Source organism: Cervus elaphus, chromosome 12 (assembly GCF_910594005.1).
Source record: "Cervus elaphus chromosome 12, mCerEla1.1, whole genome shotgun sequence".
Taxonomy (NCBI): domain Eukaryota; kingdom Metazoa; phylum Chordata; class Mammalia; order Artiodactyla; family Cervidae; genus Cervus; species Cervus elaphus.
Window position 1 is genome coordinate 70,949,419 of NC_057826.1, and position 18,973 is coordinate 70,968,391.

Genomic DNA, 18,973 nt, shown 5'->3' on the forward strand with positions numbered 1-18,973 from the left:
AAGATGTCTTCCTTTTAAATAATTGCCATTTCTTTCTTTACATTTCTTTTAAATAATTTCCACTCTCCATACATCATATTGCTTAGGTTGATTTATACCCCTTTAATAGAATCAGGAAATTTAGTATTATAACAAAAAGGAACTTTCTTTATCTGTTCCTGTTCGTCCCATTCTGTTGGCACACATTTGATAAAGACACTGAGGCCCATGGAACTTAGGGCGGTGCCCAGAGTCCCATAGCTCCTTAGTGGTTGAGTCAGCAGTAGAAGTGAAGCAAATGAGATTTGCATCTCCTGGTCCAAAGCAAAGGGGCCCAGATCTGACCCACTGCTCATTTTTGAATGACTTCATTAAGAATGATCCTTACATTTTTTAATGGTGGAGGAAAAAATCAAAGATGAACAATGTTTTTGATAGGTGAAAAGTATATGAAATGCAAATTTCAGTGTCTACAGACTCTTACTGGAACACAGGCACACTTAATATGTATGTATTCTTTATGGTTACTTTTGTCAACAGAGTGGTTGCAATAGAGACTGTATGGTTCCCAAAGCCTGAAATACTTCCTCTCTGGCTCTTGACTTAAAAAAAAAAATTACTCTGCAGCTAAATAAGGGCCTTAATAGCAGTTCCAGCCCGAATGCCTGGGGTCATTCTGACTCGTGGATGCCAAATTTCCACCAATTAGTAAATGTTATAGCTATCACCCCTACATACTAATGAAAAGCTACATCTCCACTGAAAAAGCCTGATTAAAGTAACTTCTTGATGGTGACACTGCAAATCAGATTCAAAACTGAAAACAGAACAGTCCTGAAACATTTAAGGCTGATCAAAACATCATGCAGCAATACCCTCTTCCCTGACCTTAGTGTTCACAACCCCCAGAGGAAAGAAGTCCTTCTGAGCTGGTATGGTGATCAGTGCGTGCATGCGTGGATGCTAAGTCACTTCAGTCAGACTTTGTGATCCTATGGACTGCAGCCCGCCCACCTGGCTCGTCTGCCAATAGGATTCTCCAGGCAAGAATACTAAAGTGGGTTGCCATGCCCTCCTCCAGGGATCTTCTTGACCCAGGGATGGAACCCGTGTCTCATGTCTCCTGCATTGGCAGGTGGGTCCTTTACCACTAGTGCGAGCTGGGAATCAGTAACAAGATGCAAACTTTTACTAAATCAGTAGAACCCTCCTCCTGAATGGACATCTTACTTAGAATAACAATATTCAAAACAAAGGAGTCAAATTGTAGCATCTAAGGAAGAGGGAGGGTTGGAGGTAGGGAGACTTATGGTCCAAGGTGTAAAAACTGCTAATGCACAAAAGAATCTAAAGGAACTATCCCAATGTTTAAAAATTATAATTTAAAAAACTAAGAAGCATGTAAATATATATATATTTTATTGTGTGTTTATATAAATTTCATATATAAATACATGCTATTTATATATGATATATGAATATATATATACATACATAAACACATATACCCCATTAAAGGTTAGTTCAAGATATAGGCCTTGTTTATGTGATGATATGTTTCAAAAGCCTAAAAATAATTATAGACAATAAACCAAAGTTTATCCCAATATTGGCAGAGAGGGGTATAAGAAAAATTATATATGTGGTAGTGCTATTTATTTCCAAGTTGTAGTACTATTTCAAATTTTTTAAAAAACCAACTCTAACTCCAATAATAGAGAAATGATTAAATAAATTTTAGGATACAATGTTGAGGAATACTACACTTTCACTTAAAATACATCCAGAGGAATTTGTAACACCATGGACAAGCAATGTAAGAGTAATAATTAAAGAAAAAAAAAAGGTATAAAATCTATGCTTACAAGTTAAAAATAATCCCTCACTGAAAATAAGTTATACACAGTGAAAAATACAAAGATAATTTATCAAATTTCTACAGTTGTTGTCTTTGGTTGCTGAGGTTATGAATTATTTATTTTCTTTCAATTTAACTACATATTTCAAATTTTCTAAAAGGATTGTAAATGATTTCTATAATTGAAAAAAAGTAAAATTAGGAAATAATTTAATTTACAGGGAAAAGGAAAACCAGGAATACATAGTTTAGCCAATGGGTTAAAAAACATATAAACTCAGAATTTTTTTTTTTTGTATTTCTTTTTTTTTTTTTTTTAAACTCAGAATTTTTTAAAAACACAGAAGAAAAAGAAAGACTTTCAAGTTTATTTCAGCACTGCGACGTGGCAGACCTCCTGCTGCAGCAAGCGCAACTTAGTCTGACCAGTAGATGTCGCTGTTACACTGCTTTGAGTGTATCTGAAGCTACACAACTGCTTTTTAGGTAGAGGGATGTTAAAACAAAAAGTCAAAAGCCTTTGACTGTGTGGATCACAACAAACTGTGGAAAATTCTTGAGAGATGGGAATATCAGACCATCTGACCTGCCTCCTGAGAAATATGTATGCAGGTAAAGAAGTAACAGTTAGAACTGGACATGGAAAAAACTGGAAATAGAACTGCCATATGACCCAGCAATACCACTTCTGGGCATACACACTGAGGAAACCAGATCTGAAAGAGACACATGCACCCCAATGTTCATCGCAGCACTGTTTATAATAGCCAGGACATGGAAGCAACCTAGATGCCCATCAGCAGATGAATGGATAAGGAAGCTGTGGTACATATACACCATGGAATTTTACTCAGCCGTCAAAAAGAATTCATTTGAACCAGTCCTAATGAGATGGATGAAACTGGAGCCCCTTATACAGAGTGAAGTAAGCCAGAAAGATAAAGAACATTACAGCATACTAACACATATATATGGAATTTAGAAAGATGGTAACGATAACCCTATATGCAAAACAGAAAAAGAGACACAGAAATACAGAACAGACTTTTGAACTCTGTGGGAGAAGGTGAGGGTGGGATGTTTCAAAAGAACAGCATGTATACTATCTATGGTGAAACAGATCACCAGCCCAGGTGGGATGCATGAGACAAGTGCTCCGGCCTGGTGCACTGGGAAGACCCAGAGGGATCGGGTGAAGAGGGAGATGGGAGGGGGGATCGGGATGGGGAATAAGTGTAAATCTATGGCTGATTCATATCAATGTATGACAAAACCCACTGAAATGTTGTGAAGTAATTAGCCTCCAACTAATAAAAAAATTTAAAAAAAAAAAAAAAAAAAAAGAACTGGACATGGAACAACAGACTGGTTCCAGATCGGGAAAGGAATATGTCAAGGTTACATACTGTCACCCTGCTTATTTAACTTATATGCAGAGTACATCATGAGAAACCCTGGGCTGGATGAAGCACAAGCTGGAATCAAAATTATCAGGAGAAATATCAGTAACTGTAGATATGCAGATGACACCACCGTTACGGCAGAAAGCGAAGGAGGACTAAAGAGCCTCTTGATGAAAGTGAATGAGGAGAGTGAAAAAAAATTGGCTTAAAACTCAACATTCACAAAACTAAGATCATGGCATCTGGTCCCTTCACTTCCTGGCAAATAGATGGGGAAACAATGGAGACAGTGAGGGACTTTATTTTGGGGGGCTCCCAAATCACTGCAGATGGTAACTTAAGCCATGAAATTAAAAGATGCTTGCTCCTTGGAAGAAAAGTTGTGACCAAACTATACAGCATATTAAAAAGCAGTCGCTGACAAAGGTCTGTCTAGTCAAAGCTATGGTTTTTCCAGTAGTCATGTATGGATGTAAGAAAACTAAGCACTGAAGAATTGATGCTCTTGAACTGTGGTGTTGGAGAAGACTCTTGAGAGTCCCTCGGACTGCAAGGAGATCCAACCAGTCCACCCTGAAGGAAATCAGTCCTGAATATTCATTGGAAGGACTGATGCTGAAGCTGAAACTCCAATACTTTGGCCACCTGATGTGAAGAACTGACTCATTTGAAAAGACCCTGATGCTAGGAAAGACTGAAGGCGGGAGCAGAAGGGGACAACAGAGGATGAGATGGTTGGATGGCATCACTGACTCAATGGACATGAGTTTGAGTAAGCTCTGGGTGTTGGTGATGGACAGGGAAGCCTGGCATGCTGCAGTCCACGGGGTCACAAAGAGTCGGACATGATTGAGCGACTGAACTGAACTGAGGTTAAAAAGAAACTACAAATTTCCAGTTCATCTCATGAAGGGTTGTAGTTTTTACATCTCTCAGCTTCATTCCAAACCTCCTTTTACAATAACTGAGATGTCCAATGCTTTTCTAAAATGACATACAGTGACTGTGGTTTTATGATTATGAAAAGTACAAGATTCTTGTGCTCTTGGATGCCTGAGAAAATCGTCACCCATATGAATATTACAGGCCACAACTCATCAAAAACAAACTTCCAGGCTTGAAAGTAATGAATTGGAAGGTGTTAAATGAAATCAGGAACACAAAATTGTCAGTAAGTATTAAAGTTAATGGCAGGGGTTGTGGGGGGGGGGGGCAGTGCGGTGAGGAAGCGCCTCTTGGATTCCTAATGCCCACTCCCATCTCTGACAGAAAATGGGGACGTGAAGGGGAGCGGTGACAATTGTGACAGTCTACAATGTGGAAGTAGGTAAGACCCAGCCCTCCGCTTTGTATACGTCAGTCAGAGCTTCTGTGTCAATGAATCCATACGTGAATGGGAAAGAGAAGGCTGTTTTTTTAACGGGTCATCCTGCATTTGGCAGATTTCCTGCCAAACTGTCCACCTGTTACTTGAGTGGCTGCAGAGAAAGGAAGGTGTAGGGATGTGGAAGACAGGCTATTTGAATTCCACTGGAGGATCCAGATCATATCAGTCAGTTTCCGTATGTTCTCAAATTTTTAGAAAAATATTAGGAGTGGCAAATGGCATCTCCCACAATGAGGTTTAGGCCACAGAGTGATGTTAGCAGAGTACTCTGTAAATGCTCAGATATTTACATGACTGTGTAAACACAGTCACTTTCTAGTGCACAAATTTCAAATCAGCAACGTATATCTGTTTTCTGCAGCTGATTGATTTTTAGACAATGACCCTCACACAAAAGACTGCTTTAGCAGCCTCGCAGACACACTTTGTGTTAAATACATATTCAATGAGTCTCTATCATATACAAAGAGTAACAGCACAAACACAAAGGTTTCTACTCACATGGAGATCCAAGTGCAATTCATTTCTGTTGGGTTTCTCTCTTTCCTCATGGAGCAGAAATGGACAGGCTGGCCCGGCTCTGTAAGCGAGGAACCATGCACCTCCATCTTTGCTGGGAAGGTCTTTAGCTGCTGTCTGCTCACTGAAGCCGTCCCGGGCAAAGCCCTCAGAGGAGATGCCTAGACCAAAGCAGAGAAGACCATGAGTGGCACAGTGGTGGTAATACATCAAGCCAGCCATTTCTGGGGACTCCTATGTGGGCCACTGCATACCACCTCTTACTTCCCTTTCTAGGTTAGATTTTTAGGGTTTGCTTTCCCCCCAAAGTGCTTATCTTAGTTACTCTTTCTGCATCACACTCAGAATGAATTAAAATATATGCCCTCATATCCAAGGCATATAAAAAATAAGTCTATTAGTTGGACTCAGTGCTCCCTATTCCTGCTTACCAATCAGGCTATTCAGATCATTCTCTTTCAGAACAGACTCAGAGGATGAGCTACAGGACAGAAAGGAGCCCTGGACTGTTGACTTACAAGTTGGCTTTACTCGCAAAAGGGATCACCTGAACCAAGTCACTAGTGTGCATTCTTCAAGGGCAGGAACTGCATCCAGTTCACCTTCACTTCTGGGGACAGCTGGCCTTTGGTCAGTGTGTTGAATGCGTGACACCTACATGAGTGCACTACTTGGAACTCGCTTTCCTATCTCCAGAATGAGAGTATTAAGCTAGTTCTTCTTTGAACTATGTTAGGGTGATAATAGTCAACTATGTGTCAGGCACAGTTCTTAACCCTGTTCTTTGCTGTTCAAAATAACTTTCCAGGTAGGTATCATTAGGGTTCTCATTTTAGATGGGAAAACTGAGAGTGCAAAGATGTTCAGTGAATTGGTTAAGATCTAAATGATAAAGCCAGGAATTGAACCCAGGCAGTCAAACACTAGCAAGTGTGCTCTTAATGACTAGACTCCATGGTCTCTGCCTGACATTTTTGAGATGGCGATACCTGTCCTACAATAAAAGGACTTTGTGGTCAAGTGAGTGGAATAAAAGCTACATGCTTTTATCCCCAGAGCCACGACTCATGTTAGCATACTAAAGACCTTGAGATGTCCTTCAGCAAAGAAACTTAACTCTATTTAATAGCATTTTCCAAACTTAGTTGACCACAGAATCCAATTAAAGGGACACCCGCTAAAGATGTCACAAGCCACCACTGTTCCACTTTAATAGAGTTTGGAAACAAGGAGATCACCCCTCATGTCCCATAGAGCTCTCAGGTTCCTAGACCTCTTCTAGTTCCTGGTAAGCAACCTTGGCAAAATATTAAGCAACCAGGCAGAAGTTAAGAGTTTAGGCTCCGTGTACTTTTGCAATACAGATGACTGCTGGATATGTGATAGGGTGTTTATTACACATAATCCTTGTAATAGTGTCTCTTTGGCAGGGACCCAATGCCAGCCAATGACTTCAGCCATGCTGAACACCTGCCTCACAAGTAATCTGAGAGTAAGTCAGCAAACAAAAGGACTATGGGATAACACACTTCTTTATATTAGAGTAGCATTTCAGGAGAAAATTTGGAAACAGCCAAGGTTTTGCTTTTTGTTTGCCTGTTCGGTTGGTTGGTTTCCAATCACACTTTAAAACTGAAAGATGATACAGGTCACAGTGTCTCTACAGTTGCCCTCTGGCAGGCTGTCCACAAAACACTGCGGTGAAAACCAAGAAAATGAAGGTCCAGGGCCTGGGCATCTACTCTGCAGACGTGTGCATCCAGAAGGTTACAACTAAGCTCTTTCTTCTCCTGAGTTAGGTGTCTGAGAATGAGGGTCTTTTCAGGAACTTGGCCTCATTCTTTCCACAAGCCTCTTTGTACCTACTGTCTCCAGACAGACTTTCTTCTGGGCTCTTGTTTAGGGCCTCATGTGCTACAGAGTGGCCCCCACTCCTGCTCAGGAGACACGGAGGAATAATGCCTAAAAGAAGCTCAGAGAGGAGACAGTCTACTAAGCTCCTCAACTGTATACTCCTGATGACCCCAAGAAGAGGGCAGTGCTGGCCATGCTTTAAGAGATGAAGAGACTAAAGCATGGACCCCTTTTAATTTCCATGTATAAAGCTTATCCCTCTCCTAGAATATTTCTGTTTAGATAACTTCTATTTATTTAGCTCATCCCCCCTCATTTTTGGCAAGAAAAGACAAAATAAGCCTTCTAAAATTTATGGTGTACTCTAACCTAGCTACCTTGTCTTTGAAATGTATAAAGTCCTAATCACACCTCTCATTTCAAACCCCTCCACTTTCCACTTTTATTTTGGAATCGCTTCTGGCTTTGGGTACAGTTTACACGGATTGACAAAACAACATAAAACATGCTGAATACATCACAGAGAACATGCCGTGCAACATCTGAGGTAAGGCATCTTGACCATCAAAGGCACATTGTCTGGTGAGTGGTTCATCTTTTAGGTATATGACAGTGGTAAATTCCCACAAAGATAAGGACCTCGTGTCCTTAGATAAAATACAGACGCCCATGGAAATGCATCTACACACCTTTCGTGGCTGTCCACCACTGCATGAAGCAGGTGTGGGGTGCAATCTAGCTCACTTTATGCAGAGGCAAAGACAATGTGAAGTTTAGGCAGAAACAATGAAAAGTAAGTTCATATTAGAAATAGTTTTAACTATGAAGAACCAGTTTTTAATACCTAATTTTAACCAGACAATATCCCTTTGAAGCAAACACTCAACGTAAAACTATGATGGATAGTAATCTGGGGAAAGGTTGTTAGGACGGGAAAGAGCAAGGGCAGAAATAAGGAACAAAACAGTTCTTCTCAAAGGTCTGACAAAGTAGGTGAGGACACAGGACAAATTCACCACTGGAAAGGACATAAACTAATTAATTATTTTATTATTTCATTATTTTTATCAAAGTATAATTGATATACAATGTTGTGTTAATTTCTGCTGTAGAGCAAAGTGACTGAGTTATACATATATGTATATATTTTCTTTTTTTTTTTGTCAAAGAAGACAATAGTTTAATGAAGAACAAACTTTTATTTTGGACCATCTGTTTTCTTATTCATTCATATAAAAACACTCTTGAAATGTCTGTTTTCTGTCCAGCTAATTGACATTAGATTCTCACTGATTTTATCTTCTATGGTTATAGACTTATTTGTTTTTGCATAATATCACTGGGGATTCCCTGGTGGTTCAGATGAAAAGAATCCCACCCCCCCAACCGCAATGCCAGAGACTTGGGTTTGACCCCTGGGTATGGAAAATCCCCTGGAGGAGGAAATGGCAACCCACTCCAGCATTCCCACCTGGAGAATCCCACGGACAGAGGAGCCTGACAGTCCACAGTCCCCGGTGTCACAAAGAGTTGGACATGACTGAGTGACTAACACACACTGCACTTTCATATATTCTAAAAATTGTATTCGTTTGAATCTACTTACAAGTATCAGGAACCACAATTTAAGATGCGTCTCACAAATCTGCCATCTGTCTATTTTGTACTTATGTATATGTGCTCAGTCATGCTCCACTCCCTGCGACCCCATGGACTGCAGTCCGCCAGGCTCCTCTGTCCATGCGACCCTTCTGCAAGAATGCTGGAGTGGGTCGCCATCTCCTCCCAGGGATCCCAACCCGCATCTCCAGCACTGTAGGCGGAAACCTTACTGCTGAGCCTGCGTGGATAGCCCATTTATTTTTTATAGTAGGAAAACTGCAGGGAGGTTGGTTGGTTGCTGGCATTGATAAACAGCTTAAGGATTCATCCTTCTGGCTTTCTATTACATCATCATCCTAGGCTCCAGATGCCTGTTCCATCTCCAGGCATGAGGAGAAAAGTCAGTGCCAGAGCTGTTGTTACCATTTAGCAGGAAAGAGAAACATTTCTAGAAATCTCTTGTCAGGCTTCTGCTTTAGTCTCACTGCCTAAAACTGAAAACATTCTTTTCCATTATGGTTTGTTACAGGATATGGAATATAGTACCCTGTGCTATACAGTAGGATCTTGTGTATCCATTCTGCATATAATGGTCTGCGAACCCCAACCTCCAGTTCCATTATATATATTATAGAATGGATAAACAACAAGGTCCTACTGCATAGCACAGAGAACTGTAGTCAATATGATAAGCCATAATGGAAAAGAATATTTAAAAATAATGTATATATATATATAACTAAAGTAAGTCTTTGAAGAGTTTTAATAATATCAACTCATTTTCTGAACAGTCAAAGCATATGTCTATGTCTACTAAAATAGGTAGTGTCCATACTACTCTCATCAACTGAATATATTTAATAAAGAGATAAAAATGATCTGAAATTAGGTAAGTATATTCTGTCACAACAGTCAAATATCATTTAAATTTCTAATGCAAATAGATTTTGAGGTGTTAGATTTTCATGGAACATTTTATGAAAAGCTTAAAACAGCCTTATCAACATAATCATGTCTTCTCATGTGCACAGACTATAAATCTAATTTTTCCTCAGTATTTACTAGTTATTTTGTTTCTCAAAATCATTTCAACAGCTTGATGGACCACACATACACACACAGGTTAATTCCACAACTGACCATCTGTTAATACAACACACAGCACAGTCACAATACAGGAACTTACCTTGGGACCACTTTGAAAGTCTGTGTTTTTCCCATATGAGCTGCACTTCCTGATGCTAACCTACAACATCAAACTGGGATTTTGCTGTCAATTATCAATACAAAGGAAGCAGACAGAAAGGAAAGGTGATGTGCCATTTAAAATTGGAGGCAGTATCCACAGCCCAACTTCCCCAGCGGAGTGAGTCTCCCTACCAAAGATATACTGGTTTATTGTTCCCACATCTTTACTCTTTCGCTTCATTGTGATTATTCATCCAAGGCCTTTTCCAGTTGCTTTTGTAGCTTCTCCCACTGATGCAGATGTCATCTATTTCCCCAGGTCCATGGACACCGAGTCCCTGGATGCTGGATGTGGCCCTGTGACTTGTGTGGGGAAACTGAATGTGGCCATGTGACAGCATGTCAGTTCTAAGCCAAGACCTGAAGAGGCATTGTGTGTTTTAACACCCTGCCTTGTGTTTCTGCCATTACCACAAAATGAGCACGTCTAGGGAGCCTGGACTTAGACACAGAGCAGACCCAAATCCTGTCCTACCTCTCTGAGCCAGCACAGCTGAACTCAGATCAGATCAAGTGAACCTTGCCAACTCTTAGACCAATGAACAGAAACAATAAATATTTGCTCTGAGCCACTAAGATTTGAGTTTTGTATGTTGAAATAGCTGTCTTATACACTCTATCATCTGTCCCCACCAGAAACACCATACCTATTTTTTTAAAAAGTCAAACCATTTCAGCTGAGAGGACTAAAAGACTACAATATTTTTCTTTTATAATTTGTACTGAAAATATTCACTGTATTAGGTTTTGAAGATATCAGGTGAAAAATCACAGCATGCCCATATCCTTATTCATACTACAATCCACACACAAACTACATTTCATTAAAAATGATAACCTTATTTACCAGGCATTGGTTTTAATTATCTCACACACACACATACACCCCAACTTCCAAAGTATGTATGCAAAAAGTATGTATGCAAAGTATGTATGCAAAGAAGTATGCAAACACTATATAATCAGATCTGGACAAAAATCTCTAAGGAACAAAATTACAGCAGCTTTCAGCCTTTCTCCTCTAATTTTCCCATCATACTGAGCCCTCACTTGACAGCAATGATGGAGTATTGTGCCTCTAAAAGGAGAAGAGGAAAAAAAAAATCCCTCGCCTGAAACTCTCATGAGTTTTGTTCCTACGCTGTAGCTCCCAAGGCCATCCATCATACTTGACTTAAAATAAATCCAAAGAGGTGAAATTTTCTCAACCGTGAATATCAGAACTGATATGTAAAGGGAGACAGGTTGTCTTCCGTTATGTTATTCAAACATGTACTTACAAGCAAGAGAGACAGCAATCTAAATGTGTAGCTAATCGAAAGTGACATTGTTAAGTACTTGTAAAGAGGGTGTGTGCCTGTGTGTAATTATTCATGTCTATGTCTAGGAAGATGGAGCTTTGGCAAAAGTCTCATGGCTGGTATCTGTCAATTAGAGATCAACCCTCAGCAATCCCACTGCCCCAATTTTCATTCCTTGTGATATTTAATGATATAATGCCATTAAACCAGCCAGCCAGACACAACTCTGAGAAAGCATCTTACTAATCCAGCTCAGCCTCTAACTCTCCTCCTAAGAAGTACACAGAGAGAGAAATGATGAGCACAGACAGACAGGTGGACAGTGTCCAGAGGCAGAGAAGGCTGTGGGTAGATCCAGAAGTAAGACAGATGGGGCAGTAGGCATATCAGTTTCAGAATCTATGAAGAAAGCATCCAATTCCATCAAACAAATGCAATGTTATTTGGATTTCTAAGATTGTGTGCAAATTCAAACAAAATATAATTTAGAGTTAGAAGGGATCTTATGTATCTCCCCTCCCTACTGCTCATTTTTATAGTCAAGGGAATAGAAACCCAGGAAGACTGTAATACTTCTGACATACCCAGTTGGTGGCAAAGGCAGAACTAAAATCCAGCTTCCAGGGAAATCTTTCGTGCTGTTTAGAGAAGGACATTATGGTCAGTTCCCAGATGGGAATACTGAAGTCTGAGGAAGAAGGAGATGTGAATGGTTTGATAGGTGGGATCAAGTCTTAACTGTGACCTTTATTAATTGTTTTGATGTGAGTGGAATTACCAGACCTCCTTGAATCTTTATTTCCTCATTAGTAAGATGAACATAATAAAAATATGCCTAATAATGAGCTGTGCTCAAAATCATTTTCCTGCAGAAAACTTTTTGTGGACGCAGGGTGATCAATTGATGGAGTATGAAAATAAGACCTTATTTTACGTTAAAAAAGAAGAAGAAGAAGAAGAAAGCTGTTTACAACAAAAGCATATTACACATCACATACTTGTGTTAAGAACTATTTTTTTTGTCAAAGAAGATACAGGGAAGAAAAATTAAGCTCATAAGAATTCACAGTAGCACTCCAGTGCAGCAGATCCCAAATCTGTTCAAGTTCTAAAAATAGAATTCACATCATCAAATGCAATAGCTCTCAGAAAGTGGCTGATCATCTCTAGAAAGTGCAGCTCCTCAGGGCACTTCACAGACACACTATGACACATTTTCCCGAAGTTCAAACACAGGAGACTAGAGTATGAATGAAACTACTTATAGGCATCGCTATAGATGAAATCACTTTTTGAAGAGGCACATCAAATCTTTTTTTATGATTACTACATTAACCTCCTTCCATGATCTTTTCCTGTAGAGAATACAAATGTTAGATGAGAGGAAATATTACTCACGCCAGGAAACTGAACTGTGGCTATAGTTATATGGGATATTTTAACACCTGAAAACAGGGACGTGTATTTAAAGAAGCACAAATGCTGCTGAGTCACTCTGCTTTAGAAATGATACAAGGGAGGAGGGGGAGAACCTAAGTAAGGTTTGGTGCAGGAAAGATCAAGAAAGGGTCAAATCTGGAAGGCTGTAATGTTCACTTAGATATTAAGAGCCTCTGTCCATTTGCATATAGTAAATGCTGAAGAAATTGATATTGGTACTTCAAATGCCTAGGTTACCAATACATTTTGGTCTGCTTGGTCATGAGGAATATACTTGCTTATTGAAAAAAAATTACTGAAAAACAAGAATAAATGTGTTTCTTACAGTATTCATTATAAATAAATTTGAATAACCTTTTTTTCTTTTTAGTCACATTGCCCCAGTTATTATGGGGATATTTCCACCAGTGGGAAACCCAACTCTTGAAGAGATATGACATAATTACTAATTATCTTAATAGCCAAGGTAGTACAAAAACTAAGCCTTGAATGATAAAATATATAATCAACATGTTTTTTATAAATCTCTCTAAAAAGAAATGATCTCAAGAAATTCACAAAAAAATGAATACACATAACAAGACTGATACAAAGAAAAAAAGAAGGCACATATGCCAATTCTACAGGTAAACATTTAAGATATTAAGAACAATATATGGTTTTGAGTGTCCTTATAAAGCAAGAAAGAAGCAGTATTTAGTTATTTCACCTCTATTACCAAAAAGAAGAATCACTAATCCTGTGGGCAGACAAAAGTTTTTCTAATATTAAATTCTGAGAGAAATTGCTAGATTACAGAATTCGCACCTAAGCCCTTTCACTGACTATACAGTCAGCAAAAGCAAGACTGTGAGCTGACTGTGGCTCAGATCATGAGCTCCTTATTCCAAAATTTAGGCTTATATTGAAGATAGTAGGGAAAACCAGTAGGCCATTCAGGTATGACCTAAATCAAATCCCTTATGATTATATAGTGGAGGTGACAAATAGATTCAAGGGATTATTAGATCTGGTAGACAGTGCCTGAAGAACCACGGGTGGAGGTTTACAACATTGTACGTGAGGTGGTGACCAAAACCATCCCCAAGGAATAGAAATGCAAGAAGGCGAAGTGGCTGTCTGAGGAGACCTTACAGATAGCTGAGAAAAGAGAAGAAAAAGGCAAAGGAGAAAAGGAAAGATATATCCAACTGAAGGCAGAGTTCCAGAGAATAGCAAGGAGAGATAAGAAAGCCTAAATAAACAATGCAAAGAAATAGAGGGAAACAATAGACTGGGAAAGACTAGAGATCTCTTCAACAAAATCAGAGATACAAAGGGACTATTTCATGCAAAGATGGGCTCAATAAAGGACAGAAAAAAGCAAGGACCTAGCAGAAGCAGAAGAGATTAAGAAGAGGTGACAAGAATACATAGAACTATACCAAAAAAAAAAAAAAAAAAAAAGGTTTCAATGACCTGGATAACAATGGCGTGGTCACTCACCTGGAGAACACATCCTGGAGTGTGAGGTCAGGTGGGCCTTAGGAAGCATTATGACAATCAAAGCTAGTGGAGGTGATGGCATTCCAGCTGAGCTATTTCAAATCCTAAAAGATGATGCTGTTAAAGTGCTGCATTCAACATGCCAGCAAATTTGGAAAATTCAGCAGTGGCCACAGGATTGGAAAAAGTCAGTTTTCATTCCAATCCCAAAGATGGGCAATGCCAAAGAATGTTCAAACTAGCATACAATTGTGCTCATTTCACATGCTAGCAAGGTAATGCTCAAAATCCTTCTAGCTAGGCTTCAACAGTATGTGAACCAGGAACTTCCAGATGGACAAGCTGGATTTAGAAAAGGCAGAGGAACTAGAGACCAAATTGTCATCAACTGTTGGAGCATAGAAAAAGCAAGGGAATTCCAGAAAAACATCTTCTGTTTTCACTGACTATGCTAAAGCCTTTGACTGTGGATCACAACAAACTGTGGAAAATTCTTAAGGAGATGGGAATACCAGACTACCTTACCTGTCTCCTGAGAAACCTGTATACAGGTCAAGAAGCAACTATTAGAACCAGACAAGGAACAAACAATGGTTCAAAATTTGGAAAGGAGTATGTCAAGGATGTATATTGTCACCCTGTTTATTTAACTTATATGCAGAGTACATCATGTGAAATGCCAGGCTAGATGGACACAAGCTGGACTCAAGATTGCCAGGGGAAGTATCAACAACCTCAGATATGCAGATAGATACCACTCTAATGGCAGAAAGTGCAGAGGAACTAAAGAGCCTCTTGATAAGGATGAAAGAGTCAAGTGAAAAAGCTGACTTAAAACTCAACATTTAAAAAACATAGATCATGGCATCCAGTCCCATCACTTCATGGCAAATAGATGGGGAAAAAGTGGAAACAGTGGCAGCTTTTATTTTGGCTCCAAAACCACTGTGGACAGTAACTGCAGCCACAAAATTAAAAGATGCTTGCTCCTTGGAAGAAAAGCAATGACAAGCCTAGACAGCATATTAAAAAGCAGAGACATCACTTTGCCAACCAATGTCCATATAGTCAAAGCTGTGGTTTTTCCAGTAGTCATATACAGATGTGAGAGTTGGACCATAAAGAAGGCTCAGTGCCAAAGAATTGATAATTTTGAACTGTAGTGCTGGAGAAGACTCTTAGGAGTGAGTCCCCTGGAAAGCAAGGAGATCAAACCAATCAGTTCTAAAGGGAATCAACCCTGAATATTCATAGGAAGGACTGATGTTGAAACTGAAGTGCCAATACTTTGGCCACCTGATGCAAAGAGTCGACACATTGGAAAAGACCCTGATGCTGGAAAAACTGAGGGCAGGAAGAGAAGGGGATGACAGAGGATGAGATGGCATCACTGACTCAATCGACATGAGTTTGAGCAAACTCCAGGACATAGTGAAGGACAGGTAAGCGTGGCATGCTGCAGCCCATGGGGTCACAAAGAGTTGGACATTACTTACCAACTGCACGACAACACCAGAGCCTTAGCCCTATCCCAGCTGTTAGGACTGGGATAGGACTTCATAGTTGACTTCATAGAGCCAACTGGGCTGGTCTGGTCATCTGTCAGTGACCTTTGTCCTTCTAGCCAGAAAGCTTTGGAGATTATCTTGACCACTCAAAGATTTGGAACTGAAGTGATGAGTTTTTCAGCAGATCAGCTAAAATAGCAGCATCCTAGAAACAGCAGGTTTGTTTAAATGAACCCCTTTTTCTGTGTCTTAGGAAACAGAGTTTTTCTATCTCCCTTCTTCCCCCAGGCATTAGTACTGAAGAGAAGCCCAGCACTTTATCCCAGCAACCTTAGCTGAGGCCTGATTATCACTTTCTCTCTCCAAAAATTCATTTCCCTAAGGGTAAGCTATGTCCTACATATGGGATGTTTACTATACATCACACACTTTATATATTTTGCACCTTATTGAGAATCTTCACAATAATCCTGCAAGCTAGATGTAAAACTAATGAAATATAGACATTAACTTTGCCCAGGGTCAGACAGCAAATGGGAGAATTAGGTTCTGAACCCAAAGCCTAGAATTAGCCTCCTGCCATAAACAACTGAAAACTAAGCAAAATATAGGAAATAACTATTTTTAGATATTTGCCAGCAAGCAATACAAGTACTGTAATCCTTGAGAGAGGTACAACAAATGAAGTGAGCCTCAAAATTGCCTAGGCTTACAGCTAAGAGGTGATTTGGGGACTGAAAAATAATTAAGAGGGCCCGAGTGGCCTATGGGACATTATTAAGTAGTCTAATGTATGTAAAGTTAGAAGCGGGGGTCTAGGAGAGACAGAATATATCTAAAGAAAAATTGACTTTCACGAGCACTCAGAACATCCAAAACGTTTTTTAATCTCCAGACCTTAAGCATGGACAACCAATGACTGTGAGACAGCTGAGGACATCTCATGCACACAGCAAGGACGTGGGAGCAAAAGGAGAAGGAGGTTGTGTCACTTTTGACCCGCTGGATCAAGATTTTTAAAGGTGGCTACTTTTTTTTACAATCATATCTTTGCCACTTGGCCCTGTTCCATACCTCCAGTTCTCGCCAGCTTACTATAACACTGTCTCTGCCCTTTCCCCCTTCATCCCCTTAGGGCTGATAATGGTTTTCTGCTAGTGTCTAGGAACCTCACAAACTCATGCTGGTTTTCTTAATTGATCTGGACATAATCTCTTTATTAAGTTTACTTTTGAATATACATCCTCTGTTTTCTGCCAGGACTCTGATAGAGTAATTAGAATCAGGAATGGGGTTTATTTCCCACCTTTTAGTATGCTTCTGTGTTATTAAGTCATTTAGGGCTCTTGCTATCTGATGCTTGCCATACCCAGCTGGAATAATAGCAGCAATGTAATGGGCCAGCATAATATTTTAAGAGCTACCAAAATGATCAAACTCCTTCCAGACTTTATGACGGAGAAAAGGTAAACTGTCATACCTTAAAGTAAGGCAGTGACAAGTACACTGCTATCCCTTCCAGAAGAAGATGAATTGGTTGGTATGAAAATAAAGCATTCTCTGTATCAATAAATGAATATTAGCTCCCACAGGCTGTGTTGATATACTCAGAAAGTATACCATATCTGAAACAGCACTTGCAATTTGTATCCCCATGTAGTTAAGTTTAGAAGAATCCAGACATTCTCTAAAAGCCATCTGTTTTCTCATTAGCCAAAAGAGAATTTAAATGGGAGTGCAGTATGAGTCACCACCCCGGTATCTTTCAAGCTTTGATGGTGTCACAAATCTCTGCAATTACCCCAAAGATATAGTATATGCTTTCAACTAGAAGGAAAAATTTGATGCTCTTTCTCCCAGAACATATGAGTCTGGGGACCAAAAGTAGAAGTGAGAGGGGCCCCCTTACATTATTAGACCTAATTAATCACTTGCATAATTTTAACTTCCTATTCTTGCAACGTTGGACTTGGTGGGTTCAGAGATCTGAGTGCCCAGAGGAGGGAGTCTTCCAATAAGGGAACTCAGTCATGGTGCATTAGAAAGACAGGAAGCTAAGAATGCTCCCTGACCACTTTAAGCTTTCATAAACTAAAGATGCATTTATTTTATTTCAGTGCGTCACCAAACGAATGTCTTCAATAGAATATTTTGAACTGGGCCTAGAATATTAAACTTCTGCAATCAAAGAAACAGGAATCAATGTTAAAGCTGCACGTTTTGAAAAATAGTCTAGAATGAATGTCCTCAGATCAATATTAAAATGATGCAAAGAATGTACTGTGAAACAAATACTCTCAAAAATTCCCTGGTGAGAGAGTAAGTTGGTGTACATCCTTGATAAGCTATTTGGCAATATGTATCTGAAACAGGGGTGGACAACTCTCACACAAGGGCCAGATATAGCACACAGCTTGTTTTCATACAGCTTGTGAGCTAAGAATGGCTTTTCCATTTTTAAAGGAGGAGGAGGAGGAGGAAGAGGCAGGGAGAGGAGGTAGTGGATGAGGAGGAGAATGGGGGAAAGGAGTGGGGTGAGGAAGAAGTCACAGACATAGAAGAAGCCTTAGCCTACAAAGTAAAAATATTTACTACTTGACTCTTGACAGAAACAGTTTGCTGATACCTACTTAAAATGTTAAACATGTCCTTATCCTTTAATCACTAAAACCTGACCTGTGTGAATCTATCCCAGAAGAATAATCACTTTGTTATTCAAGGTCTATTATAGGGGATTCCTGGTGGCTCAGTGGTAAACAATCTGCCTGCCAATGCAGGAGACATGGGTTTGATCCCTGATCCAAGAAGATCCCACGTGCCTCAGAGCAACTAAGCCCATGAGCCACAACTACTGAGCCTGTGTTCTAGAGCTGGGGGGCCACGACTACTGAGCCCATGTGATGCAACTACTGAAGCCCACGTGCCCTAGGGCGCATGCTCCACCAGAGAAACCACCGCAATGAGAATCCCACTCTCCACAACTAGAGAAAAGCCCATGCAGCAACGAAGACCCAGCAGAGCCAAAACTAAATAAACCAAAGATCTATTATAAAGATACATTACAAAATATCCATCAAAGAATAATTTATAGTTTAAAAAGGGAGAATATTTGTTTGTTCAATCTAAGTTCACCAACCAGAGATCAAACTCGCACCGCCTGCATTAGAAGCACAGAATCTTATCCACTGGACTTCCAGGGCAGTCTCCAAGAACTGAGGGACTAAATGCTGTAAACACTATATACACACTTGCTATTAGAATGATTTTCTTTATTTGGTGCTGAATTAGACCTCACAAAGCAAAAAGGAAGAATGGGGCAGAACTCCATTTCTCCAAAGCGTTCCCTTTTAAATTCAAATGAATGGTTCAATAACATGTTTTCATGTTCC

The 18,973-nt window shown here is 39.7% G+C and overlaps 1 protein-coding gene across 1 annotated transcript in view; it reads right to left on the reverse strand.

Annotated features, from left to right (window-relative positions):
• Nucleotides 1-18,973, reverse strand: part of FMN1 (formin 1) — a 437,633-nt gene that overhangs the window by 338,595 nt on the left and 80,065 nt on the right. The window contains exon 2 of the mRNA XM_043919297.1: nt 5,129-5,307. Coding sequence (XP_043775232.1) covers nt 5,129-5,307 — 179 coding nt within the window. The remainder of the gene's footprint in view (nt 1-5,128; nt 5,308-18,973) is intronic.